General features: G+C 54.3%; 2 protein-coding genes across 6 annotated transcripts in view; both read right to left on the bottom strand.

Moving 5' to 3' along the window:
* Nucleotides 1-1085, bottom strand: part of SLC7A6 (solute carrier family 7 member 6) — a 43153-nt gene extending 42068 nt beyond the window's left edge. Inside the window, exon 1 of one of the 3 annotated variants that reach the window (XM_025370233.1) lies at nucleotides 414-1085. The gene's annotated coding sequence lies outside the window, so the exon portion shown is untranslated. The remainder of the gene's footprint in view (nucleotides 1-413) is intronic. The other 2 variants (XM_025370234.1, XM_025370235.1) reach the window with 2 other exon arrangements.
* A 3121-nt stretch (nucleotides 1086-4206) lies between these two features.
* On the bottom strand, nucleotides 4207-21207 carry PLA2G15 (phospholipase A2 group XV). Of its 3 annotated transcripts, none has more exons than XM_025370248.1 (6): nucleotides 20935-21207; nucleotides 16756-16912; nucleotides 11272-11390; nucleotides 10929-11027; nucleotides 10320-10604; nucleotides 4207-6062 (listed from the first exon to the last, which is right to left on the bottom strand). In XM_025370248.1, exons 1-6 carry the CDS (start codon nucleotides 21059-21061, stop codon nucleotides 5551-5553), a joined length of 1299 nt encoding a protein of 432 aa, XP_025226033.1. In that variant the 5' UTR covers nucleotides 21062-21207; the 3' UTR covers nucleotides 4207-5550. The 3 variants fall into 3 exon arrangements, with proteins under 3 accessions (XP_025226033.1, XP_025226035.1, XP_025226034.1); XM_025370250.1 differs by having other exon boundaries at nucleotides 10320-10419; XM_025370249.1 differs by having other exon boundaries at nucleotides 5384-6062; nucleotides 10320-10544.
* Between the last annotated feature and the right edge of the window lie 6449 nt (nucleotides 21208-27656).

Here is a 27656-nt window from a genome sequence, read left to right as displayed (position 1 = left end):
TCACCGTCGCACAGTCTCACGCTCGCAGCGCGGCCCGCACACACAGAGTCCCGGTCACCCTGGTACCTGGGGTTTCCCTCTCCACACACACCCCCGGTCTCCCTCACACTCGCCGCGTCGCCAGCACACTCCAAGACTGGCTCCCTCGCGGTCACCATCAGCCTCCGGGGCTCGCACCCATGCAGCATTTCTCCCACACTCGGCCCTCACGCTCGAGGTCCCTCGCTCCTCCTGTAGCCACCCCTCAGCCGCAGCGCCTCTCGCGCGGCCCCGACCGGCCAGCCCCGCGCAGTTTCTGGGCCGCATCCCGCTCCCGACGGCGGTGGCCAAGACCCAGCGGGTTCCGCTCCCACAGAACGCGGCCCGGCCCCGGCCCCGCTCCCCGCGCGCCCGCCCATGGCCCGGCCCGTTACCTCCCAGTGGCCCGGCGCCGCCAGGATGCTCGGTCGCGCCGCCGTCGCCGCGGCCGCTCAGGCCCCGCCCCGCCACGTCACCCGCCACCGGATCGCGATAGCGCGCGCCGCGTCGGGACACAGTTCCGTGCGGGGCCAGCTGGCGGCGGCGCTTCCAGGCCCCCGTGGCCGCCACGGCCTGGCCGGTACGGGGTCCTCTGGCCCAGACCGTGAGCGTGGACGCCCGACAGCCCCCAGTGGCCTCGCCAGGGCCGGCGCAGCCCGTGACCTGGGCCTGGCCACCCTCGCCGCCCTGGAGTTAGATGGGGCCTCCGAGGGCGTCCACACCGGGACATTCCCGCGGGGAGCTCTCATCGGCCCCCGCACCCCGTTCCTATCTCGCCCTTGACCTGGGCCCGGCGCCCAGGGCGCCCCCTACAGCTCACACAGGGATCCAAACGGCCTCGGCCACCGCCGGGCCGCTGCCACCCTGCGTCTAGGAACCCCGAGAAGACACACACTCTGGGCACTTGTCCAAACACACGCACAGCTCAGATTCCCATCCCTTGAGGCCCCCGCACCCACAAAGAAACTGCAGGCTCCCTTGGCCAACCCCAGACCTCCCTGGGGCTCTGTCCTCATCTTCCCAAGAGAGCTGCCACCCCTCTTGGGGGAGCTGCACCTCCTGCCCACTTCCCCTCCCTCTGTTTGCTCCTCCATCTTCCTCTCGAGTTCCTTTTCCTCTGGTGTCTCTGGGGCTCTCTTGTCTAGAGCCTCCTGACCTCATGGGCCCCTGAGCCCTCCACCGAAATTTCCTGTCAACACCTCAAGCACTGACTTGGTCCAGGGCCCTGGGGTCTTTTCCCCAGCCTTATGACCACAAGTGCATGTCCTCTGGTTCCAGACCATACCCAAGACCCTGCTCCCTGCCACCCAGTGATAGGGACCCAGCCAGAGATGGGCAGCACTTCAGACCCTTCCTCCCCACTCCTCCCACGGCCTACACCCTGCTTTCTTCTCCCCAGCCACAGTGGCTTCCCAATCCCTTTCCTGCTCCCCTTAACCCATCTCCACAGAGTAGGGGATGCTCCTAAATTACAGATTGCGATGACTTTGTATCTCCCCTGCCTAAAAACCCTTCCATTCTCTCTGCAGGCCTGGATGACAATGCTTGAGGAGCCCTCGCTGGTGCTGCCCTCCTGCCCTCTGCTTGGAACACCTCCCGTGTCAGTGAGTGGACATATATATTTGGATCAATCGAGTTGCACCCTTTGCCTCCCAGATCAGTTCCTCCGGCCTCCCTGGCTGGGCAGAAGGACAACTCTGGACACTTGTGTCGGCACCCAGCCACTTGTCCCTGCCACAGCTTCATATAAGGTATGCCGGCTCAGCTGGGCCTGGTGGCTCACACCTGTAATCCCAGAACTTTGGGAGGCTGAGTCAGGCGGATCACCTGAGGTTGGGAATTCGAGACCAGCCTGACCAACATGGAGAAACCCCGTCTCTACTAAAAATACAAAATTAGCCTATTGTGGTGGCACATGCCTGTAATTGCAGCTACTTGGGAGACTGAGGCAGGAGAATCGCTTTAACCTGGGAGGCAGAGGTTGCAGTAAGCCGAGATCGCGCCATCGCACTCCAGCCTGGGCGATAAAGAGCGAAACTCCATCTCAAAATAAAAAAAAAGAAAGGAAACAAAAAAAACATATGCCGGCTCCCTCTGGCTTTGCAGTCTCACACCCAGTTACCTAGCCCATCAGCTAAAAGCCCCATGTACATCACACCCTGAATCAGATGTTCTCTAACACCATCAGTGTTCCTCAGGACCACCCTGCAAGATACATTTATTTGTAACCATTCTTTTCTTTTGCTTTCAGAGATCTGTTGCCCAGGCTGGAGTGCAATGGCTATTCACAGTTGTGATCATAGCTCACTGCAGCCTCAAACTCCTAGTTTCAAGTGATCTTCCTGCCTCAGCTTCCTACTTGGGACTACAGATTTATTTTTATTTCATCTTTTTTTTTTTTTTTTTTGAGACGGAGTCTCGATCTGCCGCCCAGGCTGAAGCACAGTGGCGCGATCTCGGCTCACTGCAAGCTCCGCCTCCCGGGTTCACGCCATTCTCCTGCCTCAGCCTCCCGAATAGCTGGGACTACAGGTGCCCGCCACCATGCCCAGCTAATTTTTTGTATTTTTAGTAGAGACGGAGTTTCACCGTGTTAGCCAGGATGGTCTCGATCTCCTGACCTTGTGATCCACCCGCCTCGGCCTCCCAAAGTATTGGGATTACAGGCGTGAGCCGCCGCGGCGGCCTTTTTTTTTTTTTTTTTTTTTTTGAGATCTAGCTCGCTCTATCTTGCCCAGGCTGGAGTACGGTGGCACCATCTTGACTCACTGCAGCCTCCACCTCCCAGGTTCCAGCGATTCTCCTGTCTCTGTCTCCAGAGTAGCTAGGACTACAAGGCATGTGCCACCACACCTGGCTAATTTTGTATTTTTAGTAGATATGGGGTTTCACCATGTTGGCCAGGCTGGTCTTGAACTCCTGACCTGAGGTGATCCACCCCCCCCCCCCCCTTGGCCTCCCAAAGTGCTGGGATTACAGGCGCGAACCACAGCGCCCGGCCTATTTCACCTTTAAAGTCTTGCCCAGGCTGGTCTCAAACTCCTGGGCTCAAGCAATCCTCCTGCCTTAGCCTCCTGAGTAGGTGGAACTACAAGCGTGAGCCAGTGCACCCAGATGTCCCCATTCTTTGGATGAGGAAACTGAGGGTCAGAAGGCTCCCCAGACAACTTGGCTGTAGCTAGTAGAGCTTTGAACCCTAGTGTGCTAGTCCTAAAGCCTTCTCTGATTCCATGCCCTCTCTCTCTGCAGCTATGAAACTGAGGGTGACAGTGAAGCTAAAATGGGTCAGGGGTGAGTGGGGTGCCATGAGTAGGGGGGTGTCAGGGCCAAGCAGGGAGTGAGGTTGGGCAGGGCCTGGGGTGAAGCTCCCTTTCATGTTGTCATCCTTTTACTGAGGCCAGAGCTGCAGCTGGACCCGAGTATTTTTACCCCAGGCATTTTTACCCCCACTCTGGGTCACCCTGTCCTTCCAGGGTTAGCTAACAGGTGGTTCGGTGAGAGGGTTCAGAGCGCCCTCTTGTGGCCTCTGGTGTATCAAAGCCTGGTGCCCCAGCTGGTGGGGCTGAGTGAAGACAGAACTGGGTACTGGCTGGGCTCTGGACTACAAAATTCAGGCCAGGACCCTATCCCCTATCCATGTTTCCCTGTCTCTGTCTCTATTTCAGTCTTTGTCCATACTAGTCTCAGCCCAGTAGTCTCTTTTCCTCCCTTGATCTCTCTCGTCTGTACCTCCCCAGGGGTACAGATGGCAGGCTGATGAGCTGAAGATGCAAAGAAGGGTGGCATCCTAAAAAGAACTCTAGGTTCAAAGGATGCTGACACTTGCAAGCTGAGGGAAGACAGAGGCTGGGAAGGAGGGTCTAGTCAGGTGACTGCAGGACTGTCCTTGCTCCCAGCTCCTAGGTGGCATGTGGGGCCTGCAGACCAGGCAGAAGCAGGGGGAGGACAGGACCCCATTTCCACAGGAATGTTTCAGGTTCTGGTTCTTAGTCCCAGGAGGGGAACTGGATTCCAGGAGAGAAGGCAGGAGGATGAAGTCCACAGAAGGGCACAGGAACCATGCTTTGATGCTGACAGAACCTGTCAAGGCTCCTGTAAAGGCCCAGCCCCTAATTTCCTGCCTCTCCAGCCACCTTGTACCTCCATCACCTCCCTCCCCTCATGCTCAGAGCAGAGCGTAGGCCAGGGCACCTTACAGCATCCAGAGTACTTTTATTGCCGGAATCCAGATTCAGCCTGCTCAGAGCCCCATGTGGGGCCCACCACTCAGGAACAAAGGGAGACAGATGCCAGGCATGTATGCAACAGAGAAAATCCAGCTGCACAGAAATCCTGTGGGAGAGCAGCTCAGTCCAGCCTGAAGGCAGCTTTGGGAACCCCACCTAGAGGCTGTACCCTTTTCTCAGCCTGTGGCCAGTCACCCACTTAAAGCCTACTGCCATGAAGGCAGCTCTGACTCTCCATGCCTGCTACCACAGGGAGACCCATGGAGCACCCTGGGGCAGACAGAAAGCCCCTAGGGGGGCCTCAGGGGACCCCTGGCTCTCTCAGGGTCCCATTCAGCCCCGTGCTGATCCACTTGGGTACTAGTGAGACCCTAGGGCAGGGTGGCAGTGTGGTGGTGGGGTTAGCAAGAGGTACAGCTCAGGGAAGCTGCGAGCAGCCTTGGCTGCTTCCTTGGATTCCCTTTCTCCACAGGTCCCTAGAAGGCCGTGGCTCCAACCCCTGCTCTCATCCTTGGAACCACAGTCCCAGGGTGAAGGGAGGCAGCTTCAGTCCTGGGGCCAACAGCACATCCGAGGAAATCAGAGCTCCTGGGACACAGCCTTCAGGACTGGGGGCACATCTGCTGCCCAATCCAGAGCTTGACTGCTCCTGACGGTAAGGGAGGTAGGAGTAGAGTGAAATGTCCCAGGGCCTGGGAACCATGAAGAATGCAACAAACTGCCCCTGCCTGCAGGGGCTACTGGGCTCACCCAGGAAGCCAGTGAGGCTGGCCACCAGCTAAGCCACAGGGAAGCCAGCAGCTCTAGCTACCCATGGCCAGTGGCAGGCCTACCTGTGGCTAGTGTGTGGGAAGGGTCACCCGAGGGGCCAGGAGCCCATCCCTGGGACCTCTGGGTACAGGACCACAGCACAGTAACATCCCTCATAGGAAGGCAGCGGGGCCAGGGCCCAGTAGGCAAGTATGAAAAGCCCATAGGAGTAGGGGGACACACGGCCCCAGGTAGGGATTGGGACCAGGGCCCAGCCAGCCCACCCTGTGGAGCCAGTCCTGAGGTCACAGCAATTCCACCATCAGCAGCATTCTTGCCATCCAGTGTCCCTGAGTCCAGACTCTCATTTCTTCCTTCTTCACTGCCACAGAGAAAGGATAACAAACAGCACTTCCCCACGGCAGATGCTTCACAGTCCAAGACTCAGAGCCTTGAATAGTCAGTCACAAACTCTGTGAAACTCATGGGCCATGACAGCACCAGAGGCCAAGAGCAGGTCCACAGCTGAGCCATCCAGCCCTGCCTGGCACAGGAGTCAGGGCCCAAGGAGCACACGTTTCAGATAGGCCAGGGTGGTGGCGTTGGCCAGCATCTCAATGTGCTCGCTGCCTGGCAGCTCCTGTAGCAACACTTGGTGCTCCTGGAGGCTCTGCCAGGCCTGGCACTGCAGGGCACTCTTCAAGTTCACAGTACCATCGCCGTCACCAAAGCAGATTTTAGGGTCACGGTCAGGGAAGCTCTCATAGTAGAAGGAGTCTGGTGTGGGGACACCAGTGCCATAGAGGCAGTGCAGCTGCACGCCAGGTGGCATCGTGGCTTCCACCAGCCCTTCTGTGTCCTGCCGCATGAGCCAGCCGTCTTCAAAGCCGATGTCCTGGAAGAACCTGCGGTAGTCCCGCAGTGTGTAGTTGGTCGTGGGCGTCTGCACGAACACCTTCTCAGATGACCACGTGTAGCTGTAGGGCAGCAGCCAGCTGGTGGAGACAGCTGACCGCTGCTGCTCCCGGATCTTCAGGGGCCCGATGACTGGGATCCGGTTGTTGTCTCCTGCAGGGAGAAGGCTCTGGTCAGTCTGTGCTTAGGAATGCCAGCTGGTTGGGCAGCATGTTCACCACCAGGCCCCTGCCAGGGGCCCAGTCCACAGTCCCGCATCTCTACCCTCTTATTATCATTGTAATCACTGTGACTCCCTTCCCTGCCTTGGCTTTTTTTTTTTTTTTTCTTTTTGAGACAGGGTCTCACTCTGTTGCCCAGGCTGGAGTATAGTGGCATGATAACGGCTCACGGCAGCCTCAACCTCTCAGGCTCAACCAGTCCTCCCGCCTCAGTCTTCCGAGTAGCTGGGACTACAGGTATGCGCCACCACGCCTCATGCCTGGCAAATTTTACCTTTTTTTTTTTTTGAGGTAGGATATCATTCTGTCACCCAGGCGGGAGTGCAGTGGTGCAATCTTGGCTCACTGCAACCTCTACCTCCTGGGTTCAAGCGATCCTCCTGTGTCAGCCTCCTGAGTAGCTGGAACTACACTCACATCCCACCATGCCCAGCTAAAAATGTTTCCACTTTTTATACAGATGGGGTCTTGCTATGTTGCCCAGGCTGCTTGCCTTGGCTCTGTTTCTCTTTATTTTTGCTACATCTGGGAACCACACATCCAAGATATGTTTTGTTTCTTTTGCTTTCCTCACCAGGGAGTGAGGCGACACATACCCACAGTGTGATTTATGATGCTTCCTTGTCTGTAAACTCTGCCATCCTCCGAGTGCTGATCAGTCTGTGGGCACTGACCTAGTCTAGTGAGTCAGCAGGTTGGCAGCCCAGAGATGACATGTTCTGCTTTCCCTTTTATGACACTGAACTGTGTACCAGTTTTTCTTTTCCTAAGCTCAGACCAGTGTTCAGCCAGCAGTGGCCTCATTCTGCCCACTTGCCTGTGCGCTGACCTGGGCAGCCAGGCATGCTGGAGACAGGGCAGGAGGGGAGGCTGCAGATGGAGGCGGAGCCCCTGTACACAGGAATGGGAACAACACAAACACCCGGCAGCCAGGGAGGCCTCCGGGAAGTAAAAGCTGCAACTTGGAAACAGGGGCCTCTGGACTGTTCAGGATCCATGGTCGCCCATCACCCCACCCTGTATCTGAAAGCAGGGAGGCCTCTCAAACTGACTGTAGGGCCTCAGCTCTGCCTGCTGTGGCCTGGCTGGGGGACCCCTAAGGCAAGGAAAGCCCCAAGGGGTGCACGGACACCTCCCTGCACCCCCAACCCCAGTCCTGGACTGCCAAGGTGGGACAGAACAGCTTCCCAGCCTTTGAAGCAAAGCTCTAAGGGGACTCACAGAGAAACTCTAAAAGGGGCCAGGGTTACCTGTCTAAACTCAGGGTATGCCCACATCCGTCCCTCCAGGCCCAGGCTAGACAAAAGGAGTGGCTCTAATGAGTCCTCACTAAAGCTGAGTGTCTTCCAGCCAATTCAGAGTCACTGGGCCTGACCCAATCACAATGCCAGTAGACCAAGCAGGTCAAGCAGTGGCAGGGACTTGAGCTCATGAGATGCTTGGCACAGCCCTGGCTCATAGCTCCCAAAGCGAGGGTCCATAAGCCTCCCTCAAGTCCTAGCAGAGGGAGGAAACTCTAGCTGCAGCTGGTGAGCTGCAACAGTCATGAAAAGATGGGGGAGGAACCAGAAAAGGGGTGGCTTTCCCAACTGCCAGGCAAGCAGGTGCAGCTAGATCTGCACCTGCTTCCTCCCTGTGTTGCCTACAGAGGCTCCTTGCCGCCCACAGATGGAGGTGAACTCATAAATTAAAAACTGTAGTCTAGAGGCCAGGTGCAGGGGCTCATCCTTGTAATCCCAGAACTTTGGGAGGCCAAGTTGGGCAGATCATTTTGAGGTCAGGAGTTCAAGACCAGCCTGACCAAAATGGTGAAACCCCATCTCTACTAAAAATACAAAAAAATCTGGCTGGCTGTGGTGGTTCATGCTTGTAATCCCAGCACTTTGGGAGGCTGAGGCAGGCAGATCCTCCTGACTTGAGGTCAGGAGTTGGAGACCAGCCTAGCGAACATAGCAAAACCCAGTCTCTACTAAAAATACAAAAATTAGCCAGGTGTGGTGGTACATGCCTGTAGTCCCAGCTCCCCGGGAGGCTGAGGCAGGAGAATCACTTGAACCTGGAAAATGGGGGTTGCATGAACCAAGATCACGCTACTGCACTCTAGCCTGAGTGGCAGAGTGAGAAAGACCCTGCCTCAAAAAAATAAAATAAAATAAAATAAAATGCTCTAGCCTTCCTCCTCTGGGGTGAAGGTGGGGATGAAGAAGCAAGGATAGGGGTAAGAGGGAGGGACAGCCGGGCACAGAGGCTCACGCCTGTAATCCCAGCACTTTGGGAGGCCAAGGCGAGTGGATCACCTGAGGTCAGGAGTTTGAGACTAGCCTGGCCAACATAGCGAAACCCCATATCTACTTAAAATACAAAAATTAGCTGGGTGTGGTGGTGAGCACCTGTGATCCCAGCTACTCGGGAGGCTGAGGCAGGAGAACTGCTTGAACCCAAAAGACAGAGGTTGCAGTGAACCGAGATCATGCCACTGTACTCCAGCTTGGGCAACAAAGCAGGACCTTGTCTCAAAAAAAAAAAAAAAAAGCCGGGCACGGTGGCTCAAGCCTGTAATCCCAGCACTTTGGGAGGCCGAGACAGGTGGATCACGAGGTCAGGAGATCGAGACCATCCTGGCTAACACGGTGAAACTCCGTCTCTACTAAAAAATACAAAAAACTAGCAGGGCGAGGTGGCGGGCGCCGGTAGTCCCAGCTACTCAGTGGTTCATGCCTGTAATCCCAGCACTTTGGAAGGCTGAGGTGGGCAGATTCCTTGAGCTCAGGAATTCAAGACCAGCCTGGGCAACATGGTAAAACCTTGTCTTTATAAAAAAGTACAAAAATTATCCAGATGTGGTGCATGCCTGTGGTCCCAGCTATTCAGAAGGCTGAGGCCAGAGGACCGCTTGAACCCAGGAGGTGGAGGTTGCAGTGAGCTGAAATAGCTGTACTATCAGCCTGTACTTCAGCCTGGGTGAGACCCTGTACCAAAAAAAAAAAAAAAAGAAAAGAAAAAAAGAAGTGGCCGGGCGCAGTGGCTCAAGCCTGTAATCCCAGCACTTTGGGAGGCCGAGATGGGCGAATCACGAGGTCAGGAGATCGAGACCATCCTGGCTAACATGGTGAAACCCCGTCTCTACTAAAAAATACAAAAAACTAGCCAGGCAAGGTGGCGGGCGCCTGTAGTCCCAGCTACTCGGGAGGCTGAGGCAGGAGAATGGCATAAACCCGGGAGGCGGAGCTTGCAGTGAGCTGAGATCTGGCCACTGCACTCCAGCCTGGACGACAGAGCGAGACTCCATCTCAAAAAAAAAAAAAAAAAAAAAGAAAGAAAAAAAGAAGAAAAAAAAGAACGCCACTCTGAAGGAAAAAGAGTGCTGGCCGGGCACGGCGGCTCACACTTGTAATCCCAGCACTTCGGGAGGCCGAGGCGGGCGGATCACCTGAGGTCAGGAATTCAAGCCCAGCCTGGTCAACATGATGAAACCCCCTCTCTACTAAAATACAAAATTTAGCCAGGTGTCGTGGTGGGCACCTGTAATCCCAGCTACTCGGGAGGCTGAGGCAGGAGAATAGCTTGAACCCAGGAGGCAGAGGTTGCAGTGAGCCAAGATTACGCCACTGCACTCCAACCTGGGTGACAGAGCCAGACTCTGTCTCAAAAAAAAAAAAAAAAAAAAAAAAAGAGCGTTGACCCAAGAGAGGAGTCATTGTGGAGACCAAAGCAACTCCATCTTGGATACTAATCCACCGTGTTGGCTTCTGATTAACCCCAGATCCAGGAAGGCCACTGAGATTTCCACTTTATCTACTGTTCCTTGTGCATATATTTACCATAAATCTCACACAGCCTCTGTGTTATCATCCTTCAATGTTCAACACATCGCATCAGAGTCGCCCTTTCCCTATAGAATATAAGCTCTGGGTCTGGGGGCTAATAGTGTGGGGATCCACCATCTTGTCTAGCCACCACCTGAGACACAGATGTGGCTTCTACTTGTATGTCCCTATTAAATGTTTTTCTCTGAGAAACTAGATTTGTCAGCCTCTTTCTTCCTTGGACTTTTAAGGGTAGATTTGCATAGACCCCACACACCGTGGGACAGACATGAGGCATGCTGGCCTAGGAGGACACTTTGGAAGGGAAGAGAGGGCAGAATTCCTGGCAACAGCCCCCCACACTGGGCCAGGCAGGGTCTTACCTGAAGCCAGGACGCGCAGGGTCTTGGCCACGCCCCCCCAGGGCGCACCCAGTGACACGAAGGCCCGGATATACTTGTCCTTCCAGGCCTGCGGCTGCCGCTGCAGAAAGTAGAGCGTGTACATGTTGCCCATACTGTGGGCAACCAGCACCACGGGGCCCCCATACAGCTGGTACATCTCCTCGATCATCTCGCGGAGGGCCAGGAAGTAAGGCCCGTTTTCATCTGCAGGCCAGAGCCAGGCAGGGGTCAGGCGGGAAGGGTCCTGGAGCCCGAACCACTGAGCTTTTCTCAGGCCAGACACAAGATGAGAGCGGAGGGGAGGGTGCTCACATTCAAACGGAGTGGTCTGGGTCCCCCTGCCTTCCATGAAGGGAGGAAGCCTTATATTTCTCCCCAGGGCTCAGAGGCCCAGAGGTCCCAGGGTGGGAAATGGAGGACAGGATAAGACTGACCAAGGGTGGTGGCTGTGACCACTAGACTGGATGCCAGAGGCCCAGGGACAGGGGACAGCCAAGGACAAGGGGAGAGCCCAAGACCTGTGGTGCCCATGATCACCTTGCCCCTACCTCCCGAGACTTCAGGGAGGGAACGAGAGTGCCTGCTTACTTGGGGCTCGGCGCCAGTCATAGGGAGCCCCTCGGACATCCTCACCCCGTGTGTAGCCCCAGCCCACAAGGCTCTCCACCATGGTGTGGAAATAGGAACCTGTAGACAGAAATACAGAGGATAAGAAAAGATATAGCTAGTGCCGGCCACCTACACTATGCCCAGCATGGAGACTGTGAGAGTCGGCAGGTCCCTGGAAGAATGCTACAGGGCTCTGTGCCGACGCTGATCAGAGACAGCTCACAGGCTGTCTGTACAAACCAGCAGAGTTCCTCCAGCTCCAGCTCGAGTCCAGCAGAACCCCCATCCCAGCTCCCGGAGGCCTTGAGTGAGGGCTACATACCCACGCTGCTTTTGCTGGGGTCCAGGAACTCCAGTGAGAAGGTCTTCCCAAAGCCAGGGACACGTACATCCACACCATCAGGAAACTGGGTGGCCCTGGATGTTTTATTGTAAACCAGCCTGTTGTGAGAGGATATCGAGCCAGTGACCCAGAGGGGACACGGAGCTTGGTGTGTCCCAACAGTGCATCATGTCCTGAGTCATACTCCCTTCCCATGCCCAGGTTTAGTCAGATGGATAGGAGAGACCAAAAAGTAACAAAGCAGGTTGATAAAGCACAGATGTCCTATAATCCCAGCACTTTGGGAGGCTGAGGCGGGCAGATCACCTGAGGTCAGGAGTTTGAAACCAGCCTGGCCAATGTGGTGAAACCCCGTCTCTAGTAAAAATACAAAAATTGTCCGGATGCAGTGGCTCAGGTCTCTTAATCCCAGCACTTTGGGAGGCTGAGGCTGGCAGGTCACCTGAGGTCAGGAGTTTGAGACCAGCCTGACCAACATGGCAAAACCCCGTCTCTACTAAAAATACAAAATTAGCCAGGTGTGGTGGCAGGCTACTGTAATCCCAGCTGCTCAGGAGGCTGAGGCAGGAGAATCGCTTGAACCCAGGAGGCAGAGGTTGCAGTGAGCCAAGATCATGCCATTGCACTCGAGCCTGGGCGACAGAGCAAGACTCTGTCTCAAAAAAAAAAAAAAAAAAAAAGCACAGATCAGAGTAATTACATTCAAACAAGAACCTCACCAACACATACTTACTCCAAACACTGACCCCAGGACCCCTGTCAAAGCAACGTTCCCCTCTCCCCCGTGACCCTACCCTAGAATGAGGGTCTTGGACCTGGTTGGGAGAAGGAGGCAGCAGTCCTGGTTCTGCTGTGAACTTCACACTGGACCCCAAGAGGCAGTCCACCCTCTTTCAGCTTCCCATCGCTCCATCTCCTTGCATCCAGCTCCTGCCACCCAACATATCCCAGGCAAAGGAGATGGTGAGTGCAGTACACAACAGAACCAGACAAGGGCCGGGTGCAGTGGCTGACACCTGTAGTTCCAACACTTTGCAAGGCCAAGGTGGGAGGAATGCTTGAGGCCAGGAGTTCAAGGCCAGCCTGGGCAATATAGTAAGGCCTTGTGGCTACTAAAAATAAAAAATTAGCCAGGCATGGTGGTGCAGGCCTGTGGTCCCAGCTACTTGGAAGGCTGAGGCAGGAGGATGACTTGCACCTGGGATATTGAGGCTGTAGTGAGCCATGATCATGCCACTACACACCAGTCTGGGCAGGAAAGTAAGACCCTGTCTCATAAAAACAAAAACAAAAACAAAAAAACCACTAGGCCAGGTGCAGTGGCTCACGCCTATAATCTCGGCATTTTGGGAGGCCGAGGCAGGTAGATCACTTGAGGTCAGGAGTTCGAGACCAGCCTGGCCAACATGGTGAAACCCCATCTCTATTAAAAACACAAAAATTAACCAGGTATGGTGACGTGAACCTGTCATCCCAGTTACTCGGGAGGCTGAGGCAGGGGAATTGCTTGAGCCTGGGAGGCAGAGGTGCAGTGAGCCGAGATCGTGCCACTGCACTCCAGCCTGGGCAATAAAAGCGAAACTCCATCTCAAAAAAAAAAACAAAAAAAAACCCTAGAAAGGCACCATGCTTCAGGGCTGCTATGTGGGTGGGTAGGCAGACAGAAGGGGCAAGGCCCAGAGAAATGATGGGAGCTGGTGGGGAGAGACAGGAGGAAGGCCTTGTGTGGCCCCAGGTAGGTATAATTGGGTCCCACTTCCTCTGGGCATTGGACACAGCAGCCAGTCAACCTCCAAACACATCCTCCATGGAGGAAGGGAATGAACCATGCTCCTATGACCCCCTGGCACCCCAGGGCTGTATCTCCTGTCAGACTGCAACCACAAGGCCCAGGGCTTGCCCAGCAAATTCCTAAGCGCCATGACATAGGACATGGAACACCAGCTACTGACTTGAGATCCCTAACAGCCCTTTCTTTGTTTTCTTTCTTCTTCTTTTTTGAGACAGGGTCTCACTCTGTCCAGGTTGCAGTGCAGTGAGGGCATCATAGCTCACTGTAGCCATAACCTCCTGGGCTCAAGTGATCCTCTTACCTCATCCTCCTGAATAGCTAGGCAGGCACCACCGTGCCTGGCTTATTTATTTATTTATTTATTTGTTTATTTATTTCGTAGGGATAGGGCCACACTATGCTGCTCATGCTGGTCTCAAACTCCTGGGCTCAAGTGATCCTCCTGCCTCAGCCTCCCAAAGCACTAGGATTACAGGCATGAGCCACTGCACCCGGCCTGTTAGTTTTCTGGAACTGTGCAATAAATTACCGCAGACTCAGCAACTTCTAACACCACACACATTATCTCATGGTTTCTGTAGCTGCAGTGCCAAACAGAACCAGACAGGACAGACCCCGCCTCAGGCCTAAGTACACGGCTATGGCACCATATCCTGTGGGAAGAGGGTTGTCAAGGCCTGAATAAATGATGGGAACAGGGCGAGGGGCAGACGGACACCTTATACCAGAAGAAAAGCCTTATGCCTTTGTGCTAGGCCGGGAACCTTGCTCTGGCCTCACCTCACACTGAAGAGGTAAATGTGCCCCCCAAAACACAGGAACCTGGAGTTTCTGGTGGTTCTGAGTCCCACTTGTCCCCTTAGATATCAGCCACAGAAAGCTGACAGGATCCCCACAACTGACCCAGATAACAGGTCCTAGAGGCCCATGCTCTCCAGAGGAATTTGTAGATTATCCCAATGGCCACACAGCAAAGTAGCTTGTTGCTACTAAAAATAAAAAATTATCAAACAGCAAAATGCAGAAAACTGTTCTGGAAAGCCAAAGCAGTTCTGTCTGGGTGAAAATCTAAACAGGTCAGAGAAGCAGTGAAGGCAGACATGCCCCTCTTGGTATCAGCTGGCACTCCAACTGGCAACACCTGAGGCCGTGTCCCCAGTATAAAAATAGAAATGCACATCAACAGCCCAGAAATAACCCCGGTCACACAACACACAGAGGAGGAAGGAGTCAACAAAATGGGCATCACAAACAGCCGGCAGGCCAGGGCGCCTGGAGGAGTAGCTAGAAAGTCTCTGGGAAAAACTTTTTTTTTTTTTTTTTTTTTTTCTGAGACAGTCTCATTCTGTCACCCAGGCTAGAGTGCAGTGGCCCGATCTCTGCTCACTGCAACCTCTGCCTCCCAAGTTCAAGTGATTCTCCTGTCTCAGCCTCCCGAGTAGCTGGGATTACAGGTGTGTACCACCACGCCCAGCTAATTTTTGTATTTTCTTTTTTTTTTTTTGAGAGAGAGTCTTGTACTGTCCCCTGGGCTGGAGTGTAATGGCACAATCTCAGTTCACTGCAACCTTCACCTCCCAGGTTCAAGCAATTCTGCCTCAGCCTCTTGAGTAGCTGGGATTACAGGCGTGAACCACTACGCCCAGTCTTAATTTTTGTATTTTTAGTAGAGACAGGGTTTCACTGTGTTGGCCAGGTTGGTCTCGAACTCCTGACCTCATGATCTGCCCACCTCAGCCTCCCAAAGTGCTGGGATTACAGGCATGAGCCACCGCACCCGACCGGGAAAACTTTTAATTTGGGAGACTCCATTCAGCTCAAACATGTATCGCGCACCAACTGTGTTTCTGGTTCTACTGCTATAAAGATAAAACAGAGACTCCCTCCCTTCACGGAGCTCAGCCTGGGAGGGAACCTCAGCTCAGAGCCACACATTCTGGGTTTGAATTCTGATTCTACCACTTATTAGCTGAGTGAGCACAGGTAATCACTGTAACCTCATTGAGCTTCCAGATTTCCCAGCTGTAAAGCAGGTTTAAAAACCACCTGTTGGCAAGTAACACTGGTGAAAAAAAAAAAAAAACAAAAAAACCACCACCTATTTCAAAATGGGGTTGCTGTAAGACTAAACGAAAGTAAGTATATAAAATGTGTAGTGCTGGCCGGGCGCGGTGGCTCAAGCCTGTAATCCCAGCACTTTGGGAGGCCGAGACGGGCGGATCACGAGGTCAGGAGATCGAGACCATCCTGGCTAACACGGTGAAACCCTGTCTCTACTAAACACATACAAAAAACTAGCCGGGCGAGGTGGCGGGCGCCTGTAGTCCCAGCTACTCAGGAGGCTGAGGCAGGAGAATGGCGGGAACCCGGGAGGCGGAGCTTGCAGTGAGCTGAGACCCGGCCACAGCACTCCAGCCTGGGTGACAGAGCAAGACTCCGTCTCAAAAAAAAAACAACAACAACAAATCAACCTGACCAATGTGTAGTGCCTGTGTAATTTGGGGAAATATGCCTGGAGACAAATTTGGGCACGTGATGACATTTAGAGGAAACAAGCACGGGGCCTGGGAGGAGGAGAGGCGAACCTCTCTGGGGAGTCAAAAGGGAGCCATCACAAAGGGACCAGGGTCAGGTTGATTTGTTGTTGTTGTTGTTGTTTTGAGACAGGGTCTTGCTCTGCCGCCCAGGCTGGAGTACAGTAGTGTGATCTCTGCTCACTGCAACCTCTGCCTCTCTGGCTCAAGCAATTCTCCTGCCTCAGCCCCCTAAGTAGCTGGGACTACAGGTGCATGCCCAGCTAATCTTTTTGTAATTTTGGAAGAGATGGGGTTTTACCATGTTGCCCAGGCTGGTCTTCAACTCGTGAGCTCAGGTGATCTGCTTGCCTCAGCCTCCCAAAGTGATGGGATTATAGGAGAGCCACAGTGCCTGACCTAGGGTCATGTTTTAAAGGGTGAATGGAAGCACATTTATCAGGCAAAGGGTATAGAAATAGATTCCAGGCCAAAAGAACAGCGGGTGCAAAGACATGGCGTGTCCCAAGAAGAACAAGCAGCTGGAGACATAGGGGAGGCCAAGTCACAGACAAGGAAAGGGGTGGGGGCCATGCCAAGGCTCTGAATAGCGGCTGGGGCACAGAAATTTTGTGTAGGCAGGCGCAGTAGCTCATGCCTGTAATCCCAGCACTTTGGGAGGCCAAGGTGGGCAGACCATTTGAGCTCAGGAGTTCGAGACCAGCATGGCCAACATGGTGAAACACCATCTCCACTAAAAATACAAAAAAATTAGCCAGGCATGGTGGTGGGCGCCTATAGTCCTAGCTACTTGGGAGGCTGAGGCACAAGAGTTGCTTGAACCTGGGAGGTGGAGGTTGCAGTGAGCCAAGAAGGCACCAGCCTGAGTGACACAGCGAGACTCCGTCCCAAAATAAAAGAAAAAAAAAATTGTGTGTAGGCATGAGAGGCCAGGGCTGGAGAGTAGAAGAACAAGGGTAGCTGGAAGGGAAAGTTAGTTCTGCCTGGGAGTGCAGAGGTGGTGCCGACCAGACCAGACCGAGGACCTGGGGAAGGAGAGAGGTCAGTGACCTCGAGATGAGGATAGAAGAAACAGGCTCTGGAGGCCTCTCAGGCCTGTTGGTAAGCAGCACCCCCACTGTGTGCCCCAGCCCCCACCTGATATTGTCAATCCAGCAGTCAATGATGACAGGCAGCAGCAGTTCCAGGTTCAGCCAGATTGTGAAGTAGCTTTCGGTCTTCTTGGAGCAGAGGTAGTGCACCACTGTCGGCTTATCCAGTTTGGCTTCCAGCTGGTTCCCCAAATCACCAGGGACTGCAGGGGGCACAGGACATGTGTGAGCCCTCGCCCCGGCAGGTTCAAGACTCCCAAGAACTTTGATGTCTGCAGCAGACCCCCTGAAGAGCCACAGATACTATGGCAGACCTGTGCAGTTCCACACCTCAAATTAAAGCACAGTGCCAGTGGCAGGAAATTCAGAGCAGGGACCTTGACTCAAAGGCCAGGGAACCATTTTTGTGCAGAAAAGCTGCTACTGCTGTGTAGTGCAGAGATGCCTGTGGGGGGCTTGGGAGAGGCCTGACATGTTTGGGGAAGGGCCCGAACACTGTCTCCAACTCCAGATAAAGTAAGTCTCCTAGATATTCACTGGAACATCCTCCTGGGCCATTCAGATTATTGGAAAGGGGTTTAAGGTAAAGTCACTCCCCATGCTAGGCCTCTGTTTCCATATCTGTTAAATGAGATTTTGGTCTGAATCACCCCCAGCAAACACAGACACACCTTTACACATAGTTTCTATGGTTAATGGACCCAGATGGGAGCTGTGTCTGGGAGGAGGGGCTTGGAGACCCCTTTGCATTCCAGAACCTCCAAAGTTTGGCCAAGGCCCTATCATTAGATATATACCCTTGAGGTAGGGTATGGTGGCTCATGCCTGTAATCCCAGCACTTTGGGAGGTGAGGAGGTGAGTGGATCATTTGTGGTCAGGAGTTCAAGACCAGCCTGGCAGGCCGGGCACAGTAGCTCACGCCTGTAATCCCAGCACTTTGGGAGGCCGAGGTGGGTGGATCACAAGGTCAGGAGATAGAGACCATCCTGGCCAACACGGTGAAACCCCGTCTCTACTAAAAATACAAAAATTAGCCAGGTGTGGTGGCGCGCACCTGTAATGCCAGCTACTCAGGAGGCTGAGGCAGGAGAATCGCTTGAACCTGGGAGTCGGAGGTTACAGTGAGCCAAGATCACCACTGCACTCCAGCCTGGCAACAGAATGAGACCCCGTCTCTAAAAAAAAAAGACCAGCCTGGCCAACATGGTGAAAGCCCATCTCTACTAAAAATACAAAAAATCACCTTGGCATGGTAGCACATGCCTGTAATCCCAGCTACTCGGGAGGCTGAGACAGGAGAATTGCTTGAACCCAAGAGGAGAGGTTGCAGTGAGCTCGTGCCATTGCACTCCAGCCTGGGCGACAGAGCAAGACCCGGTCTCAAAAAAAAAAAAAAAAAAAAAAAGATATATACACTGGGGGCTTGAACCCAAAGTCTTCCACCCATAGCTATCCCAGGCTACAGAGAAGACAGGGTCCTGTTCACTGTGAGAGAGGAAGAAGGAAACAGAACAGAGCTCTTGGCCACTTGGCTAAAATTCAACCAAAGTATCCAGGATAGGCTTGTGGGAGGGAAATGAACAGAAACATAGCTGAGAGAAGCTTACACTGGCACCCGCCAGCCTACCAAGGGCCCAGGCCTTACTAAAGGCCAGAGTCCAGTAAGGTGCCAGAGAACAGATCATCTGGAGGGCCCTGGCATGGCTGGGAGCCCATGTTGGAAATAGCCACCCTGAACCAGCACCATTATTACCACAGTCCAGGCCCTCGGGTGACTTCTCTCCATCCCAGCCAGCCCGTTCAGTCTACTCAGAACTCTGGGGCCCTGGTGACACCCATATCCCTCCCCACTGCTTCAAAGCCCTTCACAGTTTCGTTACTCCCAGTGACCTTTCAGGCCTCACCTGCCCCCACATGCCATGCTCTCACCACTTCCCAAACACATCCCCGTTTAGGGTCCACAATCATCTAGTGAAAACCAGCACTGGGCTCTCCTGGACATTCACTGGGCACTGACTGTAAATCCAGCCCTGCATAGGGCACGCCCTCCCTGGGCACCATCCCAGTGTCTTCAGGGTGCCATGAGAGGCAGGGGTGGCACCTGCCTTCACCTCCCCTCATGGTATGGGTGCAGAGGTGGGGAGCCCCCATCACGATAGCCTCTGGATGACATGCCTGTGGACTGGGCAGGGCAGGGCGAAGACCCTGGTCACTGTCTCTACCAAACGGGAAATGGCTAAAAGAGGAAGTCACCAGATCTGCTTTGCTCAGATGCTCCTTGCCCTGGTCAGGCTGTGTGGCCTCTAAAAATAGCAGTGGCCACTTCCTGAGCCCCTCTGTGCCTGGAACTAGGACAAGAGCCATCTGCATGCCTTTCACCTCAAGTAACACTGGGAGGGGACAGCCTTACTATTCCACTTAACAGATGAGGAGACTGAGGCTGCAAGAGGTGGAAATGGCCTTGCCATTTCCTTCCCCTTGCCCAGGGTCTTCTGTATCACATCTCTCCGGCCTCTCTTTCCTCCACCACCATTTCAGGACCCACCCCTAGAGGATTCTGGTCCTCTGACAGTCAAGGTCAGATCCCTGCTCTGTGCCCAGGAGCTGCTTGTCCAACTGCCCACCACGATGTCTCCCAGGGCTAAGGCCAGCAGCCTCCCTCCCTGAGAAGCTGGGCAGGTTAGGACTCCTGCTTCTCTGTGATTCTGGGTGGGGTCTGAGGCTCTTCTGCTGTGACCTAGAATAAACAGACTGACTGAATTGATGAGTGTGGTTAGCATTAATCCAGGCAAAATGGCTGTGTGCCAGCCACAGACCACGTGTTTCCCAATGCCATGCCCCTCAGACTCAGAAATCTGCAGGCCCACCCAAGACTCCCTGAGGCCCTCAAGATAAAGTCCAGATGACCTAAACAGTCACAACGCCTGTGCAGTCCACTCCTCCCCTGACTCGATCCCAGGCAGCCTGAGATGCTCACCTCTCTCCCCCTGCCCAGTACTCTCTCCTGGCCTTAGCTCCAGCTATATACTCCAGGAAGCCTTACTTGACACCCACCCATCTGCTGGGTTGGTGGATTCTCTGTGCTTGCCCCACACAGGCTTCCTCTCTGGGGATCATTGTTATTGCTATCCTGCAAGCTTTGGGGAGGCAGGGCCAAGTCTGCCCAAATCCCATGGTGAACCTGGGCCTAGAATCCCCCTGGAGCATTTCCTGGCTGGGAACTCCTGGTGGGGCCTGCCTGGCACCACCCTGCCTGCCAACTCTACCCTTCTGTGATTTGCATTGTACCCATTTAAAGTACTCTCAGCAGAAAGAGCACGGAGATCACGCTGCACTAGACTCCACTTGTAACTCATGCCTCGGATGCCTCTGCTTTCAGGAATCCTGGCTGGCCACGGACACGCCAGCTGTGGATGGAAGTGACAGCCTGAATGAGGCACCCAAGACCCCTAGACAGAGGTCTCATCCCTGCCCATCCCCACAAGGAAATACTGTGGCCGCTGTAGAATTGCCAGGGTTGTGATCAAGGAGCGGCGTGGGTAGGGGAGGTCACCCAGCCTCGACATAGTCTAGTCCAAGCATGTGTGGCAGGGTAAGAATACAAGCATGTTGCCTGACACAGGTTCATGGCCATTGCCCCAACCCTTTCCCCCGACTTCAGCGTCTTCAGTTTCCCTTAGGCCTTTTCCCTCAGGAAATGCCACACATCTGATAAGTTGTGGGAGTTGGTGGCCAGCTAGGAGAGCAATCCTTTCCCTAAGGAGGTTCCCTTCAGTAATGACTTCTGGTATATGTGGCATTGGAAGGGTCGAGGGTGATAGCCTTCTAGCCAGGCCCACGTCGATGCAGAGGTCAACTCAGGAGCCACTCTACACACCCCCACCATCCCTCAGGAGTGGGGCTGAAGCACCTGTCTTTCCAGCTAAAAAATGGGGTAAGGGGAGGCAAGGCTTGGGAATGATGCAGACAAGTGGAACTATGAATAACCAGATAGTAACTCACCCACTCACCCCCATTTTCTACCAGGGCAGGAGGTGGGGAGCTGACCACACCCGGCCCAGCATGGCGGGAGGTGGGCCGGCAGATCTAGATCACCTAAGTGACAAGACAGACACCAATACGCTCCCCCATTTCGTGACTGGAACAGATGCAGACCGGGAAGGTAGCCCCGCCCGCGGCCCGTCCCGCCCGACCGACTGACCCACCACGAGACCCATGCCTCACCCAGCACCACTGGGGGGTGACGTCCGGCCGGGAGCGCTGGGTCTGCGAGCAGCATTAGCAGCAGCAAGAGGAACAGGAGGCCATCCGGGAGCAGCCCCACACGGTAGGGGCGGAGGTGGAGGCCCATGGTGTACGACGGTCGCTGCAGGTCCAGGCTGCAGGTTCAGCTCTCTGGGCTCTCGCCTAGGCGGGGGCGGTGGCGACGCACTTAACCCCGCCGCCCGCATCCCCCGCATCCTCCCGGCCAATCAGAGCCCTCCTCCCGCAAACGGCCTGCCAATAGGGACTCGCCGCCATATACGTCCCTCCCAGTCAGGGCTCACCGCCCTGCGCTTGCCCAACCCCCTGCTCCCGGGACCACGCTGCGCGCCGAGCGCATCGATAGATCGAGGTACTTACCGCCTGGCTCCGGGCTCTCAGTCGCCCACCCGGGGACCCACCTCGCCGCTGCTGTGTACCCCGCCCAGCCCTGAGTACCCGAAATCCGCGCTGCGCAGCCCTCACCTGGCGACGCCCTGACCTGGAGGATCTGGAACGGACAAGACAGGGAGAGGATAAGGGGTGCAGCGCTCGCTGCTGCTGAGCGACCCCGGTTAAAGCAAGAAGAGGGAAAGTGAGTGCCTGACAGTTCTTGGGCCTCAGGTGACCAGGAGCTGACCAGGACCTTTGTGCAACCCGCACACCAATTCTTAACACACCCTGCCCCGAGGGCACCTGGGTTCGGTCAGTCAGCCCCTGTAACTCTGCCCCGGGGTTACAGATGCGGAGGGAACCGGGAGAGGCCAGGTCAGCATGTTCAGTTCCCAAGAGTGGGGTTAATCTGTTCGTTTTAGGGGCGCAGAGTGCAGCGTCACCCCGCTAGTCCGGGTAGTTCGGGCGCGGGGTTGGGAGTGGGCTTCAGCCTCGATCCTGCGCCATGGGCCATCTGCAAGTTCGCCTGTAGAGCAGGAGAGGCATCGGGAGCTCGTGATCCCTCTCCACTCACGCAAACCTGGGGAACCGGAGAGGACACAGACTCCCTGCGCCAGGAAGCAGGGGCAAACAGAGTGGACAAAGACCTGACAGCCGGCACCATAGGTCACTGTGGGATAGAGAGACGAGAGTATTTGGGAAATAGAGGTCTTTATCCTACACACACACACCCCTTCGAAGGGGCAGCTGCGCCCTGGTCATCCCATCTGGTCCCAATAAATTTGTCCTGCCACTTCCTTCCTTCTTCTTGGTAAGCAGCTGACCTGGCTATGAAGCCACGATCTTGCCCTGCCCTTCTCGAGTTCTTATAATGAAACATGTTGGTGACTGGGCTACCACTATCCTCCCTCTTTCTTTTTTCATTCTTTATTTTATTTTATTTTATTTTGAGACAGGGTCTGTCTGTCACCCAAGCTGAAGTACAGTGGCGCAATCACGGCTCATTGCATCCTTGACTTCTCAGGCTCAAGCGATCCTTCCCACCTCAGCCTCCTGAGTAGCTGAGACTACAGGTGTACACCCCCACTCAGCTAGTTTTTTTATTTTTTGTAGAGTTGGGGGGTCTCACTATGTTGCCCAGGCCAGTCTTGAACTCTTGGCCTTAAGTAATCCACCTGCTTCACCCTCCCAAAGTGCTGAGATTACAGGTGTGTGCCACTGTGCCCAGCCCCACCCTCTCTTAAGGTCCAGCCATCTCCCCCTAAGGCCCTGGCTCAGGATTCCCAAAGCCCCTTCCTCCCCCACCTTCACCTGACAGAAGATCGGTGAAGACCCATCTGGTGAAATCCCAGCGTGGGAGACCATAGAGACTCTTCTGCAGGCCTAGGGACAGGCAGGAGTCCAGTCAAAGGTTAAGTGGAGGAAGGGAAAGATCAAGAGGTGCTGGGCCACCTTGGACTCTGGCCACAGTCTAAATGTCTTGCCAGCCCAGCAGCATCCAGGGTCCCATGTCATGGGCCCCTGGAAGCGTAGCCCTGTCCTCAAGAGGGGTTCCCTGGTGCTTCACCCCCACAGGCCCTGCATGTGTTAGGAACCACAGCCATTAGGGGCAGGATGGCAAGGCCCAGTCAGCAATGACCCATGCTGGCACTGTGGAGAAGAGTCAGAAGGTGAGGTCCTCCCTTTTCACAATGACTCTGCCATCCACCTGATCCCCCAGGCTGCAGACGTGGCATCATCCTTAGCTCTGGATGCCTCCATGCTTCTCAGAACCACAAGTCAGGTGGTCATAAGGGCTAGCCAGCTCTACCCTTCCCAAACCACACTACCCTATTCCCACAACAGCCTCATCACTGATGTCCCAATGCACACCCTCGTTCCTGTGGGTCGTTCTCCACATGCCAGGCTGACACTGTTTTTTTTTTTTTAGAGACAGAGTCTTGCTCTGTCACCCAGGCTGGAGTGCAGTGGTGAGATCCCAGCTCACTGCAAACTCTGCCTCCCGGATTCAAGCGATTCTCCTGCCTCAGCCTCCAGAGTAGCTGGGATTACAGGCACCCGCCACCATGCCCAGCTAATTTTTGTATTTTTTAGTAGAGACAGGGTTTCGCCATGTTGGCCAGGCTGGTCTTGAACTCCTGAACTCAGGTGATCCGCCCACCTAGGTCTCCCAAAGTGCTGGGATTACAGATGTGAGCCACCAGGCCCGGCCCTGATTTTTTTTGAAATCTTGCTCAAATTACTATCTCAAATTGTATGGTTTGCCCTACAAACCATAAATTCTCATTGGATGGGTTTTATTTATTTATTTATTTATTTATTTATTTTTTATTTATTTTTCTTTTTTTGAGACGGAGTCTCGCTCTGTCGCCCAGGCTGGATTGCAGTGGCCCGATCTCGGCTCACTGCAAGCTCTGCCTCCCAGGTTCACGCCATTCTCCTGCCTCAGCCTCCGGAGTAGCTGGGACTACAGGCGCCTGCCACCACACCCGGCTAGTTTTTTGTATCTTTTAGTAGAGACGGGGTTTCATCGTGTTAGCCAGGATGGTCTCGATCGCCTGACCTCGTGATCCGCCCGTCTCGGCCTCCCAAAGTGCTGGGATTACAGGCTTGAGCCACCGCGCCCGGCCGGATGGGTTTTATTTAATCCTATATATCGGGACTTTGCAATCTGACTCTGGCATAACATTAGGTGACAAGAAAGTCAAAATATTCCAAAACAATGTTTCTTTGCCATACTTTGAAATGGCCCTGCACAACTGTCCTTTGTGGAGGAAAATTTGCATCTGTAAAGAATCTCTATTGGCCTGGCACGGTGACTCACGCCTATAATCCCAGCACTTTGGGAGGCGGGTGGATCACGAGGTCAGGAGATTGAAACCATCCTGGCTGACACCGTGAAACCCCATCTCTAATAAAAATACAAAAAATTAGCCGGGCGTTGTGGCGGGCACCTGTAGTCCCAGCTACTTGGGAGGCTGAAGCAGGAGAATGGCGTGAACCTGGGGGGCGCAGCTTGCAGTGAGGCGAGATGGCGCCACTGTAAGGGAGGAGATTACCCCTCATATCATCTTATGCCCAATTTCTGCCTCCAAAGAAAGAGGAAGTAAAAACTAAAAGGCAGAAATGAAATCCACAGGCAGACAGCCCGGCGCCGTACCCTGGGCCTGGTGGTTAAAGATCGACCCCTGACCTAATTGGTTCTGTTATCTGTAGATGACAGACATTGTATAGGAATGCACTGTGAAAATCCCTGTCTTGTTTTGTTCCGATCTAATTACCAGTGCATGCAGCCCCCAGTCATGTACCCCCTACTTGCTCACTCAATCACGACCCTCTCACGTGCACCCCCTTAGAGTTGTGAGCCCTTAAAAGGGACAGGAATTGCTCACTCGGGGAACTCGGCTCTTGAGACAGAAGTCTTGCCGATGCCCCCGGCCAAATAAACCCCTTCCTTCTTTAACTAGGTGTCTGAGGAGTTTTGTCTGCCGCTGGTCCTGCTACAACTGCACTCCAGCCTAGGCGACAGAGTGAGACTCCGTCTCAAAAAAAAAAAAAGAAATTATATTAACATAGCTAGTTCTTTTTCTTCCAGGCCCTCCCAATCCTGAAAAGATTAAGAGTCTAGCAACTTTTAAAGGTCTGATCATCTGAGGTCAGGAGTTTGAAACTAGCCTGGCGGCCAACATGGCGAAACCCATCTCTACAAAAATAGAAAAATTAGCTGGCCATGGTGGCGGGCACCTGTAGTCCCAGCTACTCAGGAGGCTGAGGCAGGAGAATCACTTGAACCTGGGAGGCAGAGGTTGCAATGAGCCAAGATCACGTCACTGCACTCCAGCCTGGGAGACAGAGCAAGGCTCCATCTAAAAAAAAAGTGTCCAAATATTTTACAGAGTTTGATTCTTTTCAACAGAATAAATCTGGAGACTGAGGAGCCAGTCCAGTTGTGGTATCTTCCTTGGGTGAGCACACAGCCAACACCCTTCACCCCTCCTGCTACTGGGGCCTTAGTACTCCCTCTCGCTGTCCTAAGCTCCAAGCTCCTGTACCAGAACTAGGTGGATCCTGGGCTTGAGGCAACCAAACTAAGACCAGGGCTTCCAGGCTCATTTGGTGGCCAAAGCTGAGTCCATTTAGAGGCCGGTGGAATCTCCCTAAAGCTCATGGCTCAGCAGGTCCCCATTCCCCTGCAGCCAGTCTCCCTGCAGCCAGGAGAGGCCTAACACTGATCCAGCCACAACAGAACCCTGGAGGCAAGGAGCCCAGAACAGAGATCATGCCGCTGCACTCCAGCCTGGGCGACAGAGGGAAACTCCGTTTCAATAAAATAATATAAAATAAAAGGCTGGGCACGGTGGCTCACACCTGTAATCCTAGCACTTTGGGAGGCTGAGGCGGGCAGATTGCCTGAGTTCAGAAGTTTAAGACCAGCCTGCGCAACGTAGCGAAACCCTGTCTCTACTAAAAATACAAAAAATTAGCCAGGCGTGGTGGTGCACGCCTGTAATCTCAGCTACTCAGGAGGCTGAGGCAGGAGAATCGCTTGAACCCGGGAGGCGGAGGTTGCAGTGAGCCAAGATCCTGCCACTGCACTCCAGCCTGGTTGACACAGCAAGACTCTGTCTCTAAAAAATAAAATAAAGCAAAATAAAATAGGCCAGGCGCAGTGGCTCACGCCTATAATCCCAGCACTTTGGTAGGTGGAGACGGGCAGATCACCTGAGGTCAGGAGTTTGAAATCAGCCTGGCTAACATGGTGAAACCCCGTCTCTACTAAAAATACAAAAATTAGCCGGGCGTGGTGGCGGGCGCTTGTAATCCCAGCTACTCAGGAGACTGAGGTAGGAGAATGGCCTGAACCCAGGAGGCGGAAGTTGCAGTGAGCCGAGATCGCGCCATTGCACTCCAGCCTGGGAGACAAGAGCAAAACTCCGTCTCAAAATAAAATAAAAATAAAAATAAAGCCAGAGGGTATTGGCCTGATGGGGGCATCGAGGGGACCCCTTTGTCACCACTGTCCTGGTGCTTTGCTCGACCTCGAGCGCACGCCCCTCCCCCTCCGCTTCTAGCAACGGAGTCAGCGCGCCCTCTGGCGTGTGCTCTGCAGCCACTCTGCACAGGTGCGGGGATCCCAACTCAGCAGGTGGGGCCCAACGCGCTGCCTAGTGGGGTGGCCCCCACATGCCATGCTCTCACCCTCTCAAGGAGGGTCGCTGAGAGAGGGGACGGGTCTGGGCAGGCAAGTGTGGATCTCTGCGGTGTTCCCCAGCGTCGAATCCTCTTGCACTGCGAGATCTTTCCTGGCGGGGAAGGGAAGGAGGGAGGGTGTTTTCGCACCGCTCCTAGACGCCCTGGAGGTTCCCGAGACCCGCCGCACTTCCCGCCTTACACCCTGTATCTGCCCGGGCTTTCATGTCCCCGCAGCCACAGCGCCGGCTGCCTTTAGGGGTCCAACCCAGGCAGGTCTGAGAGCCAAGGTGAGGGTAAAATTTTGGGAGTATGAGGCCCACGGAACAGTCCTTTCTTCCAAATATCTGGCACGCGGTTTTGAGAAAGGCGTCTGACCTCGGGCGGCCTGGGCCGTGGGGGCCTTGCCTACCTCTCTGCCGTACCAATCTCCTGTTCATTAATTCATGAACCCCAGAGGAGCGAGGAGTGGGGTGGGGATGGGAGACAATTTTCAGAGAAGTACAGAAATCTCAAAACTACAGAGGGGACCCCTGCTGCGGAAGGTAGAAAATCTGGAGGAAGGCCGGGAGCAGTGGCTCACGCCTGTAATCCCAACACTTTGGGAGGCCGAGGCGGACGGATCACGAGGTCAGGAGTTCGAGACCAGCGTGGTCAATATGGGGAAATCCCATCTTTATTAAAAATATAAAAATTAACCGAGCATGGTGGCGTGCGCCTGTAGTCCCAGCTACTCGTAAGGCTGAGGCAGAAGAATCGCGTCAACCCGGGAGGCGGAGGTTGCAGTGAGCCGGGATCATTGCACTCTAACCTGGGGCACGGAGCAGACTCTAAAAAAAAAAAAAAAAATTCTGGAGGAAGAACTGGGGTTAACTAGACAAGGGGCAGGACTGGAGGGGAGGAAAGGACACAGATGAGACCCTGCTGCGAAGGCCTGTGTCTTACCATTGCTGAAATACCCTATGGCAGAAGCAGCTAGCCTTAGACAACAGTTCATTCATTCAGTGACAGGCAATGGGGATAAGCCTCTATCTTCGAGGATGGGATGATGGAGCAGGGAGACAATAAACGATTAAAAAACATGTTATAAGTTGGTTAAGTTGGGGGGGGTCGGGGGAGCA

This window comes from Theropithecus gelada, chromosome 20, assembly GCF_003255815.1.
Source record: "Theropithecus gelada isolate Dixy chromosome 20, Tgel_1.0, whole genome shotgun sequence".
NCBI classification, from domain to species: Eukaryota; Metazoa; Chordata; class Mammalia; order Primates; family Cercopithecidae; genus Theropithecus; species Theropithecus gelada.
This window is presented reverse-complemented; position numbering and strand designations above follow the sequence as displayed.

Bases quoted from the DNA above. Each gene is read 5' to 3' on its own strand.
- PLA2G15 (XM_025370248.1), bottom strand. From the start codon at position 21,061: ATGGGCCTCCACCTCCGCCCCTACCGTGTGGGGCTGCTCCCGGATGGC. The intron at 16,913-20,934 runs GTGAGGCATGGG...TGCCCCCTGCAG, and splicing joins TCACCCCCCAGTGGTGCTGG to TCCCTGGTGATTTGGGGAAC. The intron at 10,605-10,928 runs GTAAGCAGGCAC...GCCTGAGAAAAG, and splicing joins TGACTGGCGCCGAGCCCCAA to CTCAGTGGTTCGGGCTCCAG.